General features: G+C 43.3%; 1 protein-coding gene across 2 annotated transcripts; it reads right to left on the minus strand.

The window, feature by feature from the left end:
* On the minus strand, nucleotides 1-17,347 carry TRIM4 (tripartite motif containing 4). 2 transcript variants are annotated; one of them, XM_082856696.1, is made up of 7 exons: nucleotides 16,889-17,347; nucleotides 14,521-14,595; nucleotides 10,159-10,254; nucleotides 9,229-9,459; nucleotides 8,203-8,225; nucleotides 7,839-7,936; nucleotides 1-1,245 (listed from the first exon to the last, which is right to left on the minus strand). In XM_082856696.1, the coding sequence occupies exons 1-7, from the start codon at nucleotides 17,279-17,281 to the stop codon at nucleotides 659-661; spliced, it is 1,503 nt and encodes a 500-aa protein (XP_082712822.1). In that variant the 5' UTR covers nucleotides 17,282-17,347; the 3' UTR covers nucleotides 1-658. The 2 variants fall into 2 exon arrangements, with proteins under 2 accessions (XP_082712822.1, XP_082712821.1); XM_082856695.1 differs by lacking the exon at nucleotides 14,521-14,595.
* Between the last annotated feature and the right edge of the window lie 362 nt (nucleotides 17,348-17,709).

Raw genomic sequence — 17,709 nt, forward strand, 5'->3', positions numbered from 1 at the left:
GGCCTGTACTGTGAGGTGTCCAAGCTATGCGCCTAGAGCTCCGGTTAGGATACTTCAGCCTGCAAGTGACCAGAAGGCAACTAGACTGCCTTATACAATAAAGAAGCAATAATCTCATATAACAAGAAATTCCTGATTAGGGAAATTCCGACCATTTCATGATGCCAACAAGACCACATTTCTCCTCCTTTTTCCACGGTTACTGTGCTCCTCTCAGTTCCAGTATACCTACTAACATCAGGAGAGGGGCTGTGTCTTCCCAAACATCTCTTTCTAAAAAGCTAAAAAACTTTCCTCAGAGGCACCCTGGAGAATTTCTCACCCCGCCTCGCTGGCCAGAAGCCCCTCCTATGGGCCTGTGTCTCCCTGAGGCATGTGGAGGGCACATCCTGAGCAGTGCATTTAGGAAGAACCAGAGGAGAAGGAGAGAAAGTGGGCCAAGTGGCTACTGGAGAGATACCCAGCAGGGTCTCCCACATCTGTCTACGCACATGATGTCCAGGGGGGCTGAACAAAATGTGAAGTTGGAATCTGAATGGACAGAATTGAGGGACCACCCAGGATGGATTTATATATGAAGTCAAAGATGAGGGCCAAGGGATGTATGTCGCTGGGCTGGGGCACAAGGCGAAGATTCTTGGGCAGGAGAAGAACAGCCTCATTTCCCGCCAGCTGCTGGTGGGATGACTAAAGATGCTAATGGACTCAACCAAAAGAACGGCCGGAGACGTGAGATGGAAGGACAGGAAAAGGTGTATAGGTGTTCTCCATCCGCAGCACTGTAGAATGAGATTTCCCCAGCCCTGTGATCTAGGAAAACTCCCACCCGGTGAAGAGCTGGCTCTAGCTTGGTAGGCCTCACAGAGATGTCTGTCAGGGGCCAATAGCCAGCAGAACTCCAACAAAGAGCCCAGATTCCCATGCGGGGGGACATTGCTGAACCACCAGTAATCCCCATGATGTCCTCCCGACACAACCCCACAGCAACCTCCAGGCTACCTTGGTGCTCAACTTCCCAGTAATGTTTCCCTGAAGTGAAAACGTTTTTTCCCAAAACACAGGGTAAGTGCTGAAATCTCTCCACAAAGTCTGTGGTCCTCTGAGGATTCCTCCATCCAGTAAAGTAGCTCCACGCGGTAGAAAACAGTGGCCAAGAACTGGCTGATTCTCCATTTTTCACATATCTCCCTTCCTGGGAGAAGACAAGTTTGGGATAAGCAGTGTCCTCAGCTAGATTTACAGCCACTGCAGAGAAAATGAGAGCTGAGATCAATAATGCAAGAGCTTACCACCAACCCTCCTCCAGAAACACCCGTCTGTTCCAGCTTCAGTGCCATCCTTCTCCTATCACATACTGTTAGGGATAAGACGACTCATTGTCCTTCAACTGACCGTCAGCTGGGCCTAACAGGCCATAGTGTGTGTTAGTAACCTGAAATCTTCATTCCCCTTCTGCTTTCAAAGACTATGATCTAGAAAATGGGGAGCCCATTATTTCATGGCCCCAAGTCTTCACCACCAGCATAAAATTTGGAGAAACAGTAACAAATACTGCCTTGTTGAATCAGGACCAGAACCAAAGCTATCGACTGGCTGGTTCTTTGTACAGGAACACACAGATATCATCATTAACAAGGTATCTCTTTACTGATTCCAGCTGTTCACTGGGCATCTCTGCAAGCCTCCAGCAGGTAACTCAAAACCAAATTCAGAGCATCCCAAGTCCCCTTCCACTCTCTTGAGACTAATCCTCCCTCACATGCAGACTTCTTGTTTTCTATGTTCTCTAAGGTCTAATAATATTAGCTCCACCCAAACACTCACACTTGGAAATCTTAAGGTTATTTGATTCTTCTTTCCCTCTGACCCTCGGTGGCTAATTAATCACCAAGTCCTATCAATTCTACCTCTGAAATATCACTCAGGTTCTTTTCTTCCTCTCCTTTCCCATCGCCATTGTCTTCACTCGGACCTTCTGCATCTTTCACTGTAACTGGGTCTATAACTTCCTCCCTGGCCTGCCTCCAACTTCTCTTCCCTCCCAGACTCTCCATGTCTCTAGTTTGCTAAGAGTTGTGTTTTCTTTTCTTTTGTTTTTTTAATCAGAAATGAATGTTAGATATTTTTTTTATTTAGCATCATCATTGGAGTATAATTGCTTTACAATGTTGTGTTAGTTGCTGCTGTATAACAAAGTGAATCAGCTATACATATACATGTATCCCCATATCCCCTCCCTCTTGCGTCTCCCTCCCACCCCTCTAGGTGGTCACAAAGCACTGAGCTGATCTCCCTGTGCTATGCGGCTGCTTCCCACTAGCTATCTATTTTACCTTTGGTAGAGTATATATGTCAGTGCCACTCCCTCACTTCATCCCAGCTTACCCTTCCCCCTCCCCGTGTCCTCAAGTCCTGAATGTTAGATTTTGACAAGGACTTTTTCTGCAACTACTAGGTGATCAAATAGTTTTCCTTTTTTTAATTTGCTAACATCGTGAATTATATTGACTTTCAAATGTTAAACCAAACCTGCTTTTCTACAATAAACCCCATTTGGTTGTGATGTATTATACATTGTTGAATTCAAGTTGCTAAAATTTTCTTTAGAATTTTTCTATGTTCATGAGGGACACTGATCTATTGTTCTCTTCTCTTATAATGTCTTTGTCTGATTTTACTATCATGGTAATGCAGGCCTCATAGAACAAACTGGGAATAGTCTCTTCAATTTTTTGTTAAGAGTTTACGTAGAATAAATATTTTTTAAATGTTTGGTGAAATCACCAGTGAAGCCATTTGCAAAGGTTTCTAAGACGAATTTCTTTAATAGAAATAAGGTTATTCCAGCTATCTATTTTTTCTTGAGTCAGCTTTAGTCACTTGAGTCTTTTAAGGACTTTGTCCATTTCATCTATGTTGTCTGACGTATCAGCATAAAGTTGCTTGTAATATTCCCTTATTATCCTTTTAATATCTATAGAATTTGTAGTGATGATGCCTCTCTCATTCTTAATACTAGTGATGTATCTGGTCATTCTGCTTAAAGTATCTCAATAAAATTGATATTCTCAAAGAAAGAGCTTTTGGTTCCACTAACGTTTCTTTTGTTTACTGTATTCTATTGCAATGATTTATGCTCTGATTTTTATTATTTCCATTCTTCCGTTTTGGGGGGCTTTATTTGCTCTTCTTTTTCTAGTGTCTTAAGGTAGATACAGATGTCACTGATTTAAGAACTTTCTTCTTTTATAATATAGGTGATTAGTGCTATACATTTCCCTGTGTCGCTTTAGCTGTATCCCACAAATTCTGAAATGTTGTGTTTTCCTTTTCATTCAGATCAAAGTATCAACACTCTCTACTTCCCTTTTGATTTCACCTTTAATTCATGGGTTATTGAGAAATGTGTCATTTAGTTTCCTAACATTTGGGGAACTTCCAAGGATTTTTTTTTTAACTGATTTCGAACTCAAATGCATTGGGGGTCAGAGAACACACTTTGTATGGCTTGAATCCTTTTGAATACTGAGATATGTTTCATGGCCCACCCTGTTCTACCTTAGAAAATGTTCCATGTACACTCAAAAAGAATATGTACTCTGTTTTTGTTTGGGGCAGTATTCTGTAAATAACAGGGTGGTCAAGTTGGTTGACACTGCTATTCAAATTGATTTATTCAGTCTACTATATCCTTACTGATTTTCTGCCTACTTGTTCTAAAAATTATTTTTAAAAGGTACTGAAAATTCCAGCTATAATTGTGGATTTGCCTGTTTCTCCTGGCAGCTCTATTAATTTTTGCTTAATATTATTTTGAAGCTCTGTTATTAGGTGTATAAATGTTTAGAACTGTTATGTCCTCCTGATAAAACGACTCCTTAATCATTAGCACTTGACTTTATCTCTGGTAATAGTCCTTGCTCTGAAATCTTCTTGGTATTAATATAACCATTCCAGATTTCCTTTGACTAACGTTAGCATGGTATAGCTTTTTCCATTGTTTTACTTTTAACATATATGGGTCTTTATACTTAATGTGCGTTCCTTGCAGCATATAGTTGGGTCTTGCTTTTTTTTATCCAATCCAACCAGTCTCTCCCTTCTGATCAGGACCATTTATACTTAATATGATTATTAATATGATTAGGTTTGTGTCTATCATCTTGTTATGTTTTCTATTTGTCCTATTCTTTTTTCCTCTTTTTTGCCTTCTTTCTGATTAACCAAGTATTCTTATGATTCCACTTCATCTCCTTTGTTGACTTATTAGTTACAACTCTTTTATCTTAGTGATTGCCATAAGGTTTATAATATACACCTTTAACTTAACAGCCTACTTTCAAGACATATTATACCACTTCACATATAAGAATTGTATAATAGGGACTTACCTGGTGGTCCAGTGGTTAAGAATCCACCTTCCAATGCAGGGAACATGGGTTCGATCCCTGGTCGGGGAACTAAGATCCCACATGCCACAGGGCAACTAAGCCCGTGCACTGCAACTACTGAGCCCACGTGCTCTAGAGCCCACGCACCACACCTAGAGAGAAGCCCGCTTGCCTCAATGAAGCGCCTGCACACCGCACTAAGACCCGACACAGCCAAATAAACAAATACTTTAAAACAAAGAACTATATAACGGTATACTTCTATTTCTCCCCTCCCAACGTTCATGCTATTATTGTTGTGCATTTTACTTGTAAATACGTTATAAACTCTATAATATGTTACTTTCTGTCTGTTTAAACAGGCAATTACTGTATTTGTCAGGGTTCTCCAGAGAAATAGAACCAATAAGATGTACGTGTATAGAGAAAGAGATTATAAGGAATTGTTTCATGTGATTATGGTGACTGGCAAGTCCAAATCCACTGTGTGTGACAGAAGGCTTACAACCCAGGGAAAAGTGATGTTCCAGTTCAAAGGCCACAAGGCAGGAAGAACCAAAGCTGCAGATGGAGTCCTAAGGCAGTCTGCTGTAGAATTCCCTCTTGTTCAGGGTGAAAAGTCAGCCTTTTGTTCTATTTAGGACTGCAACTGATTAGATTAGGCCCATCAGCATTATGGAGAGCAATCTGCTTTACTCAAGTTTCCTGGGTTTTTTTTGTTGTTGTTTTTTTTTTTTGCAGTACGCGGGCCTCTCACTGTTGTGGCCTCTCCCGTTGCGGAGGACAGGCTCTGGACGTGCAGGCTCAGCGGCCATGGCTCACGGGCCCAGCCGCTCCACGGCATGTGGGATCCTCCCAGACCAGGGCACGAACCCGTGTCCCCTGCATCAGCAGGAGGACTCTCAACCACTGTGCCACCGGGGAAGCCCAAGTTTCCTGATTTAAATATTAATCTCATCCCAAAACACTCTTACTGTCACAACAACACCTGAAATAATGTTTGACCAAATATCTGGGCACCTTGTGCCCCAGTCAAATTAACACATAAATTAGCCATCCCTATTACCTTTTAATGAGATTTAAGTAATGACAGAAGTACATATTTCTTTATGTCATTACCATTTCAGAAGATGTTTTACTCCTTTGTGTAGATCTGACTTCCATCTGGTATCATTTTCCTTCTGCTTAAAGGACTTCCTCTAACATTTCTTGCAGTGTTGGTCTGATAAACTCTTTCTGGTTTTGGATATCAGCAAACATCTTTGTTTCACTTTGTTTTTGAAGGGTATTTTTGCCAGGAATAAAAGTCTGGGTTAACAGTTATTTTCTTTCATTCCTTTAAAGATTTTGTTCACTTGCATTGCTTTCAATGAGTAATGTGATGTCATCTTTATCTTTGTTCCACTGTAACATATCCTTTTCAACTTGTTGCATTTAAAATTTTCTCTTTATCACTGGTTTTGGTGTAGTTTTCATCATGCTTAGGATTTGCTGAGTTTCTTGGATCTGTGTACTTATAGTTTCCATCAACTTTGGGAAGTTGTCGGTCATTATTTCTTCAAATGTTTTTTCTGTCTAATCCCCATCCCACTCCTCTCCCTGAGGGGTACCAGTGACCAGACACAAGGCTGCATGAAAATGACCCACAGCTCACTGATGCTATTTTCATTTTTTAAGTTTTTTTCTCTGTGTGTTTCATTCTGCATAGTTTCCACTGCTCTATCTTTTCAAGCTCACTAAGCTTTTCTTCTGCAATGACCCATTAACCCCAACCAGCTTGTTCTTCATCTCAGTTACAGTAGTTTTCATCTCTAGAAGTCTGTCTGAGATTTTTTTATATCTTCCATGTCCCCATATGCCTCTTTACAAAATAGCTACAATAACTGTATTAATGTTCTTCTATGCTTATTCTAGCGTCCAGGTAAATCCTGGATCAGTTTCAATTGATTATTCTCCTCATCATGGGTCATGTTTTCCTATCTTTTTGCCTGCCTAGTAATCTTTGATTGGATGCCAGGCATTGTGGTCTTACATTGTTGGGTACTCATTTTTTTTAATTCCTATCCATCTTGTTGAGCTTTGTTCTGGGATGCAGTTACTTGGAAATAATTTCATCCTTTTGGGTCTTATTTCATGATTTGTAAAGTGGGTCCAAAGCAGTGCTCAGTGTAGGGTTAATTATTCCCCACTAATGAGGCAAGATTTTCCTGAGCACTCTACCCAGTGCCCCACGAATTAAGAGTTTTCCAGAGGCTGGTAGGAACAGGCATTGTTCCTGGCCCTGTGTGAGCACCAGGAACTGTTTCTTCTACTCATTTTGGAAATTTCCTTCCTCAAACTCGGTTAGTTCTTCACAAGCATGTACTGATCAGCATTCTGCTGAATGTTCACGGCGTGTCTCTGTAGATCATCTGGGTTCTCTCTCTGTCCAGCTCTCTCCTCTCCAGTACTCTGTCCAGTGCTCTGTAAACGCTCACTGCTTTGTTCTCCCTGGACTCTCAGCTCCACTCCTCAACTCAGGAAGTCCACCTGGCTCCACCTCTGTTACACTCTCTGAGGTGGGCTGGAAACTCTCTCAAGGCTGTAGGCTGGGGCCATCATAGAGCGCACCTCATTTGTTTCACACTTCCCATGGATCACTGGCCTTCACTGCCTGAGGTCCAGTGTTTTAAAAACTGCTGCTTTATGTATTGTCTGTTTTGGGTTTTTTCTTTTTTTGGTCAACTAAGTTTCAGGAGTAAATCCAGGCCCTGTTACTGCATTTTAGCTGGAAGTAGACATCCACAACGAGATTCTTAATCAGGTACATGCACATGAGAATTGAGTGCATACCTTTACATCACGTACATGCCTTGGTACTTCCCTGGAGATCTAATAAGTTTATCTTCAGTCTTTCCTACACTCATCTTCTCAAACTCAGTTCCTGCCTTTCCCCATACGCACCTTATGGTTGAGTCACATCAGATACCCTCTCCTCCATTTTCTCCACACCTTAGCTCATGCTGCCGCCTCTGCCTGGAACGGGATTCCCTCATTTTCCACTTGGCAAACTGCTACTCATCCTTCAAATTCCCAGACAACTGTCATCACCTCTGCTGTGAAAACTTTCCCACTTTACCCTCAACAGAGGTCTTCCTCTGTAGTTTTGCAGTATTTTATTCATACCACTGATAAACACTGGATCCCACTGTATTACAGTAAAGTGATATGTGTCTGTCTCTCCAATTTGTAAGCAAATAGGTCTTTTTCTTTTTGTATCACAAGTACCTTATAACACACAGTATGTGTTAAATGGATGTTTCTTGAATGAAGCATATATCCATTTATTCCTAAGTACTTATTACCATTTTCCTGACCCTCCTGTCAGCTGCATGCTCTGTTTTCTCTTTCCTTTCCAGACTTCTCTCGTTCATTCTCTGAGCTCCAACTCCCAGAAATTCTGCTCACCTTGAAATCGCTTCAGCATTTCCTTCATCATTGGTAGCTGGCACACAGTCTTCACCTTTAGAACTTCAAAGGAATAGTTCACATCCTGGTTCTCACACCTAAGAGAAGTGCAGAAGGCTGCTCTGCTTAGGAGACAACTAGGACACCCAAGACCCCCAACTCCCAACTGAAGGTTCAAATCCCAAAGCTCAGACTACTTCTCTCCCATTCCTCCTGGCAAAAGTGAACAGTGGAACTCCTCCCCGACAACCCCCTCACGTCAACGTCCACACTGATCTATGGAGCCCAGGCCTCATTTCCCCTCTGCTTGGCCTGTATCTTTACCATTCTACTCAAGCCCCCATAAGAAGGCAAGAGTTTGTACCTGGTCAACACATCTTTTGGATTCTGTGAAGAGAAGAAAGAAATAAGTTATGTACCTTCCCCTAGAGATCTGTTACTCAACTTTGTGAGCAGGTATTTTTCTGTCAGTTGCTTTTATTAATGTCACATATGCTCTCATGCTGTCAAACCCAATGCATTAACACAATGTAGTCTTTGTTTCATGTGACCCCTCTGAACTATTTAACAATGTTGACCAATCCTTTCCTTGAAGCCCTCCTCTTTCTCCTTTGGCACTATGACATTAGCTCTCTCCTGGCTTTTTGCTTACTTCTCCGTCTCTCTTTCAATCACAGACAAATGTTAGGGAGGATGTGGTGGGAATATAAAATGGAAAAAAGTAGTTTGGAAAAAGGCAGTTTCTTTAAAAGTTGAATATAAATATAGCATACAGCCTAGCACAGAGAGAAATGAAAACATATGTCCACACAAAGAATGACAGACAAATGTTAAAGCAGCATCCTTCCTAATAAGCAAAAGGTGGTAACAACCCAAATGTCCATCAACTGGTGAACAGATATAAAAATGTGGCATATTCTACAATGGAATACTATTCTGGAATTTAAAAAAGGGATGCAAATACAATACTAATATATGCTACAACATGAATGAACCTCAAAAACATTACACTAAATGAAAGAATCCATATACAGAAGAAATGTGTTATTTCAAAGATTCTGCTATAGTATATCTTTAGATATGAAATTGGAACTTCACTGCTCAGTCAAATTGTAAAAGTTCTAGACAGTTCTTGGAATCTAAGTATCTCATATTACCTGAGCTCATCAGGCCTAAATTTCACATTAATTTCCTTTGAAAGATGAATCTTTGACTCTTTAACTGTATAATAAAAATAATAACACAACAGCAACACAGAGAAAACATGTCTTCTACTAAACCCACTCACCAGGAAGGACATTCAGTTCTAAAGGCAAGAGGGAGTTCAGTTAGGGATGTTAAATAACAACTCTGTAAAGACAGAGACTACGCCCTTCCCTGCCGGTCTCACCTGGAGCAGCTCCAGGGTGGAGCTCTGGCTCTTCTGCCCTACCTCGCAGATGAGCTTCTTCATGGAAGTGATCATTTGATTGAGGCTTAATGTGTTCTCATTCAGTTTCTTCTTTGTCTCTTCTTCTTCTTGGCTCAGTCTCTTAAGAAACAATTGCTCTTCTTCAGCCAGGAAGACGTGCAGCTTTGCAAACTCCGCACTGACTCTCATTCGTTTATTCTTCATCTGTTCCTATAGCCACAGGAGACTGGCTCAGTCCTTGTTCTGCCTGGTCCTTCCTCGTAAATTCCTTGCACATGACTCCCTAACAATCCATGATCCTTCCATCCAAATCACCTCCTCCAGAAAAGTTCCTGCCCAGCCCCTACAAATTTCCCCTACTCCTTTCTTTACACCTACTTGATATCTTTGTACTAGTCTATATAGTATTAGTTCATTCTTTGTTAACATCTGAGTCTGTGCTATGATAGCAATGCCTTGTTTGTACACTTTTTAAACTAAAATGCACTTGCACATCTATTATTTAATTTAGCCCTCAGATCACCTACCGTTTAGTTAAATCTTAGATGTGCATATGTGCGCCCACATCATGCCTCCCAACTAGACTAGCATCTCTGGAAGCAAAGTCCATTTGCTTTCCACAGTGCCATAGACCCAAATCAACTCCAATGTAGGAAGCCAACCTAGGGAGAAAGCAGGAAGGAAAGGAACACTACCCTTGAGATATGAGGATGAAGTGTGTGGAACTCATGTTGCCCAAAGACACAGGTCAGTAGAGGTAGATTCTTCCTCTACTAAGGTTCTATCACCTTATCTGAAAGGGGCCTAACAACTGGTGAGATCCACAGCTCTTCCCAGCGAAAGCCCTTGAGCGGCCTCAGACTGAAAGGACTCAAGGGCAAGAAATACCCAACCAACTTCTGCTCTTACCTTCCACTCTGCAGCATTCTTCACTTCCATGTCCTGTAAATGCATGGCTTTATTCATCTTGGCTGTCAGACTATGCTGAGTCTTCAGAAGTTTTTCCTGTCAGCAGAAACACGCATAAGTAAGAAATCATCTCTCCCAGCATCTTCCTTGTTCAAGAGCTAAAAGTCACCTAATTCAAACAGGGGATGAGATTGAGAAAATGCTGAAGATGACTACAGGCTAATGCATAAGAATTATTCTGGGGCTTCCCTGGTGGCGCTGTGGTTGAGAGTCCGCCTGCCAATGCAGGGGACACGGGTTCGTGCCCCGGTCCGGGAAGATTCCACATGCCGCGGAGCGGCTGGGCCCGTAAGCCATGGCCGCTGAGCCTGAGCGTCCAGAGCCTGTGCTCCACAACAGGAGAGGCCACAACAGTGAGAGGCCCGCATACCGCAAAAAAAAAAAAAAAAAAGAATTATTCTGGTCTAAAATCATCATAATACAATATAGAGTATGCCTATTAAATAGACAAAAATTTAAAATTGTTAGAAGATTAATAAATGCCTAGTCCTGGCAAGGGAAAAGGCCTCTGGCACCATAATAGTAGAAGAGTAAAGGTCCCATCTTTTTGAAGAGCAACTGGAAGGATTTAACGAAATTTAAAATATGCATAATCCTATTTCTAATAATATCCAACAAAACATTAGCAAAAATAATATGTACAGGAATGTTAATTGCAGCATTATTCACTACCCATCAATGTGAAATCATTAAATTATGGTATATTGATACTCTACATCAATTTCAGGTAGCTCTCTATATGATTCCGTTTTGAAAAGAACAAATATACATGTGTCTGTGCAAGTGTGTGCGTTTGTATCTGAACAGAGGGAAAATCCGGAAGGGTATATACCTAAGTATTATTAACACTGCTTATCTCTGGGGAATAGGAATGGCTTGAAAGTTGGAGGGGGAGGACTAGAAATTTTATAAATCTCTGTTTTGTTTGAATTTCTACAAGAGGCACATATTCTTTTTATAATTAGAAAAAAACAAATAAGCTATTAAAAAAATTGAGTCGATCAGAAGGAACACAGTGGGCTGCAGAGGGGAAGCACCTAACAGCAGAATCTCAGGGATGACCTTAGAGACAGAGGCAGACAGGTTAGAGACACGCACAAATCACTATCAAATCTGATGTACGTGTGAAGGCTGTCATGAGATAAATAGCTCCTTTGAATGTGACGAAGATTTTTCTTTAAGCTTTCAAATATATTTGAAATAGAACTTTTCAGTTTTTAAAAGCCCTTAACAATTTTCAGTATGTATGGATTTTCCTGTTTCATTACCTAAGTTTTTTGTATCTTGCCACAGTTGGGCTCTTATAGTGGTCCCCTGAGTAAACTTGGTAACGTTCTGGGAGTAGAAAACTTCTTCCCTGCAATAACAGAGACTGCCACGAAGTGGCAGGACGGCAACACAAGCATTTCAAAGCTGGGTGGACGCACCAAAGTTTAAAAATCACTCTCTTCATTTAACATCAGACAATTGTGTGTATATAAAACTATAATAAAAGAGCAGACATTTATACCATGAAGACATTTGCTGACTTGTGATCATGTAGTTCAAACGACATGAAACTTCAAATCAGGTCTGAGTTTCAGTCTAGACCTTCACAAACTAGCTATGGATCTGTGGTCAAGTCAGCCTCACACATTTTCTGGGCCACAGCTGCCTTACCTAGAAGATGAAGACAACTAGACTAGATGGTCTTTTCTTAAACACCATCCCAGCACTTAGGTTCTGTGAATTTCAGTCACTGTAACCTCTGTATCCAATCCAAGCAGGGAGGTCTACCTCCAAAATACATATCAAATCTGCCTATCTGCTGTCCCCAGCCACCTCCTGGTTCAAGCCACCTCCTGTCTACACAACTACAATAACCTCATGACTGGGCTCCCTACTTCCAATCTTGTCCTTCTCTTATCCAGCGTCCACAGAGAAGCCAGCATAATCTTCTAAAGACCAGTCAGATCATGTCAGTCCCCTGCTTAAGATTCTCCATTGGTTTCCCGCATCACTAAGAAAATTCAAACACCTTGCGGTCCGACATAACCCCCCTCTTGTCTGCATCTCCCAGCTCGTGCTGCTTTCCCCCTTGCTCGTGATGCTCCAGGTGTACAGGTCTTTCAGTTCCATTGACAGGTCCTGCTCTTCCCAGCCTCACGGTCTTTGAATTTGCTATCCGCTGCCTGGGATGTTCTTCCCACAGTTCCTCAGATGGCTGATTCCTCATCCATCAAGTCTCAACTGAAATGTCATCTCCTCAGAAGAGGCTACCGTGTTCCCTTATTAAAGCCCGAGTCGCTTCTCTGGCACGGCACTATCCTTCTTTCACAGCACATATCATCATCTGCGGTCATTTACTTGTCCATGGTGTGCCTCTCACCCCCACCCCAGCCAGACTGTAAGCCCCATGGTCTTTTCACCACTGTCTGCCCAGTGCTGAGTCTGGTACTGTAGTACAGCAAGTGACACAAAACAGGTGGTTCAAGAAATACTGAGTATCTGTTAAATGAGTTAATAGCAATGAAGGGATTAGCTCCCAGAGTCACAGACTAAACATTGGCTTGAGGGAAAGAAGAGCTGTGCCTGGAAGCCTTTTCCAGGCAGAGTTTGCTCCCTGAAGCTTAGGACGCTATTCTCTTTCTCTGTTCTGTTTTTCTCTCCAACCACCAATGACTCCATTAAAGACAACTTCTGCTCTGAGAGATTTTTTTGAGATTCCCTCTGTGAAGATACTAAGACGTAGGTCCATAATCCTCTATCCTATCCGTACACTAGAATCACCTAGTGAATTTTTAAACAATGCTGATGCCAAGGGCCCCACCAACTGAATCAAACACTCGCAGGGGTTGGGGGGTAGTATTGCTTAAAAGTGCTTCCAGGTGTATCCTGAGCCACTGGAGGGGCCCAAGAGGGTGAGCAGAGTGGACTAGGAATTCATCAAAGCAGGTCTCCTGGATGCAGTACTCAGGGGCTCAGATCCTCAGAAAGCATCTAGCACACTGTCTGCAGGGCTCAGGTGTGGGCATAGGATGGGGGATATTTTCCATGGATTTAGGGAACTCCAAACTTTTAAGTCACAGTGCACCCACCTGAGTATGTGCTTGCAATAGGATGGTGGAAACAGAATTGCTCCACCCAAGAGCAACTTAATGTTTTTCTAGCTAACTTGGGGTGGTGTGGAGATGGATAAACCGAGCAGCGATGAAGCAGAGGAGGGTGCAGAAAAAGACAGACAATGGGCAATTGTGCCTAATGACCTGGCTCCGGAACACCTGGCCAGTCAACCTCATGACATTCAACCCTCCCCAGCGTTACTCTCACCCACTCCCTACCTGTTGGCCCGTTTTTGTTTAATCCTGAAATCCCACCTCTTCCGATTAGTCTTCTCAGTTAGATTAGCTGTAGCAGAGTGACAAGTGACATGGGCTATAGGAATTAGAGGAACTCAGTCCAAGCTTAGCCACTTCCTAGCTTCTGTGACCTTGGGTAAGTGGTCTCACATCTCTGGGCCTCAGCTGCCTCATCCACAAAATGGGGGAAACAGAATCCATTCAACAGGGCTGCTATGGAAATTTAAAAATTACTATACGAAAAATGCTTAGAACTGTCAGTGATGCATAAGTAATCAACACCTGATAGCTATCATTAATATTATGATTATTGCCAAAGGTTGAAGCGTTAAGGGTTATTTTCCCCTTTCATACCTAACCACTTGCCTCAGCCCTCCCCCATAAATTTTTTTGGGGGGGTCTTTTGGGGGTTTTTTTCGGCCATGCAGTGTAGCATGAGGGATCTTAGTTCCCAGACCAGAGATCGAACCCACGCCCCCTTCAGTGGAAGCGCGGAGTCTTAACCACTAGATCGCCAGGGAAGTCTCATCTATTTTCTCTTCCATTTCTCTGATGGGTCCTTTCAATCTCTTTTGCTGGCTACTAAGCATTGGTGTTTCCCAAGCTTCTCTTCATGCCCCTCTTTTTTTTTACCTTTTATGTGGTCCCTCCTGGAAAATCTAATCAGCTTACTTCTTCTAAGACTTCAAGGGTAGGCTGATGATTCTAATCTAAAATACTGTGTTTCTAGCTTCCTATGCCCCCTGCCTCTTGTCCCTCTTCCTTGGACTTCCTGTCACAGTTACTTTACTCTCAACATGTCCCAAATAAGCACCAGATATCCAGACTGCCGTCCTAGACTCCTCTCTCTACCCGACCCATCAGTTCCCATTAGTCACAATGTCATTCAGCTCCAGCTCATCATAACTCCATGCCCTCCTCTTCTCCATCACCCCTGCCCTGCACTAATTCAGGCCCTTACTACCTCTTGCTTGAAGTAGTGCAACAGCAGCCCAATTGGTCTTCTCCATTCATCCCCGTGGATGCCACAATGAACTTTCTAAAACAAAAGAACTGATCGTGTCATCTCCTGCCTTAAAATCCTTCAATGATCTCCATTCCCTGGAAGGGAAAGCTCAGTCTTCTCAGTATGGTCAACAAGATCCCCCACACATGAACCTTGCCTCTGTCCTCAGCCTCAACTCCCACCATCCTCCCTGCCATGCGCTACCCTCCTGAAGCACAGAGCGACCTCTGGTCTTCTTATTTATCACATGCTATTCCACGTTGCCACACTACTGAATATGCTGTTCCCTTGGCCTGAATATCCTCTCCCCTACCTTGCTGTACTCATCCGTCAAGAGTGGACTCACGTTCCACTCCTCTGTGAAGGCGAGCCTCACTCCTGTCTGATCACTCTAACCTCAGACCTTCTGTGTGTTGGTACAAACGTCAATAACTCTCACACACACTGAAATTACAGGACTACATGCTTATGCCCCATACAAGACAAGGCCCATGTCTTTCTCATCAATTTATGTCCAGATTCTAGAACAATGACTAGCAAACAGGAAGCACCGATAAAGGATACTGAATAAAAAAACAAATGTACACTTTCTAGTCTAACTTTGCATCTGTTTCCTGTTTGTAGTCAGCTGATAAAACTGTACAGCATTTCACAGTTTACAGTACACTTTAACTTGTATCATTAAATTCATGTTTTCAACAAGTACTTACTAGATACCAATTCAGATGGAGACCACCGGAGTGACACCGTCAGTAATGGAAGGGGGTGGGGCTACTCTGGAAAGGATGATCAAGGAAGGTCTTCAAGCTAAAGTCTAAAAGGATCTAAAGGATGGAAGGTATGAGTAGAGAGTGAACAGGCTTGAAACAAAAGCAAGAAGGCCAGTGTGGCTGGACCAGAATATGATAAACCGATTTATTTGACTGAAGCTTCTTAACCCATAAGATAAGGCAGAACAGATAATCTCCAAATTCAAACATTAAGTGATTTTCCCAACTGATGAAGGAAGCTAGTAAAATCCAGACTCATCCCTACAAGCCAGGTTTTTCCCAAATCATTAGTTGTCTATGACATCTGTAGGTATAAACCCGTACTGTCCAATACAGCATCCATTAGCCATGTGAGCTCCTGAAATGTGGATAGTCCGAACTAATGTGTGTAAATGTAAAGTACACAGATTTCAAAGACCTATCATGAAAAAAAAAGGTAAAATATCTCATTGATCATTTTTTATATCAATCAATGTTGAATGAATGTTCATTGCAGCACTATTTACAACAGCCAGAGCATGGAAGCAACCTAAATGTCCATCAACAGAGGAACGGACAAAGATGTGGTACATACGTACAATGGACTATTACTCAGCCATAAAAAGGAATGAAATTGTGCCATTTACAGAGGCATGGATGGACCTAGAGACTGACATACAGAGTGAAGTAAGTCAGAAAGAAAAAAATAAGTATCATATATTATTGCATATATGTGGAATCTAGAAAAATAGTATAGATGAACTTATTTTCGAAGCAGAAATAGAGGCATAGACGTAGAGAACAAACGTATGGATACCAAGAGGGTAAGGGGGGTGGGATGAACTGAGAGATTGGAAATGATATATATACACTACTATGTACAAAATAGATAACTAATGAGAACCTACTGTATAGCACAGGGAACTCTACTCGGTGCTCTGTGGTGACCTAAATGGGAAAGAAATCCAAAAAAGAGGGGACAGATGTATCCGTATAGCTGATTCACTTTGCTGTACAGCAGAACCTAACACAACATTGTAAAGCAACTATACTCCAAAATGTATATGTGAAATCACACTATCTGTGCCCATCCAAGTCAGAGAGCAGCTGTAAGAAGAACCTGAGTTCTCCATTTTCTGATTATATTTTGTTTCATTTTCACAATAAAGAGGAAACAGAATGAGCTTTAAGAAAAAAAATCAATGTTGAATGATATTTTTGATAATTGGGTTAAATAAATTATTAAAATTAACATCACCTGTTTCTTTTTACCACTAGAAAAAATTTTAATAACATATGTGGCTCGTATTTTTGTTTCTATTGGACAGCACTGGTGTATAACCTCTCAGGATAACCGTCTTAAACTAGAAGTTCCCGGAAGCCAGTCCCTTGAAAATTCTGCGGTGATGACTGAGCCTTGCACCGGCCCTCCCAATCCTAGTTTTAACTCCAGCTCTGAGATCCGTGAGTAGCTTAACTTTTCTGAGCCTGGTGGGGATAGAATGGGGGTTCATGCTTCCAACGTGAACAGTAAACGTTCCCAGGCAATACCGGCAGCCCCGTAAGGGCCGGCTCACCCGGTAGCTCGCGAAGGCCTCGTCGACGGGGGCCATGGTGTGGGCCTGGTGCTCCTGGGACTCCCTGCACACCAAGCACACGAGCCGCTGATCGTCCTCGCAGAAGAGCCGCAGCGGCTCCCAATGGCGGCCGCATAGGCCGTGGGGCGCGGGTCCCAGGCGCCGGCGCCGCATCCTCTCCGTCAGCCTGGCCAGGGCCCAGTTGGGCCGCATCGCAGCGGGCGCCGACGGCTGCCGGCACTCGGGGCAGGGAACCGGGCTGCCGCTCTGCGCCCAGCTGCGGCGCAGGCAGCCGCGGCAGAAGTTGTGGCCGCACTCGATGGACACCGGGTCCTCGAAATAGTCCAGGCAGATGGAGCAGGTCAGCTCCTCCTGGAAGTCCTCGGCCTCCATGCTGCTCCTCGGCCCCAGAGCCGGAGTCGTGGGTGGTTGGGAGGTCTGCAGGCTGCGGGTGGTGGCCTTCGGACCCGCGGCCACCGCCTCCAGCGGGAGGGAAAAGTGCAGCCTCTTCCGGGGTTCGGCACCCAGCGGAGCCGCGCAACCGCCGGGCGGCGGCCCTTTCCCACGCGTACTGAGGCCGCCAACCCCGCGAACCTCCGGGTTTCCTCGCGAGGGCTGCGCGCCAGGCGTGACGGGACTGCGGGCTGCAACTGGACGAACAGTAGAGATGCGGAAGTCCCCCAAGAAGCCTAGAGAGGCCTCGAGGAGCCCGTAGTTCGGGGGACGCGCCGGAATGCGACGACTGCGCAGCTGCAGCAGCTGCTGGTGAAACAAAACGGTCAGGGGCTCGTCAACTTCGTCTGGCCTTCAGGTTTGCGGGG

Source organism: Leucopleurus acutus (genome assembly GCF_964270905.1).
Source record: "Leucopleurus acutus genome assembly, chromosome: 16".
NCBI classification, from domain to species: Eukaryota; Metazoa; Chordata; class Mammalia; order Artiodactyla; family Delphinidae; genus Leucopleurus; species Leucopleurus acutus.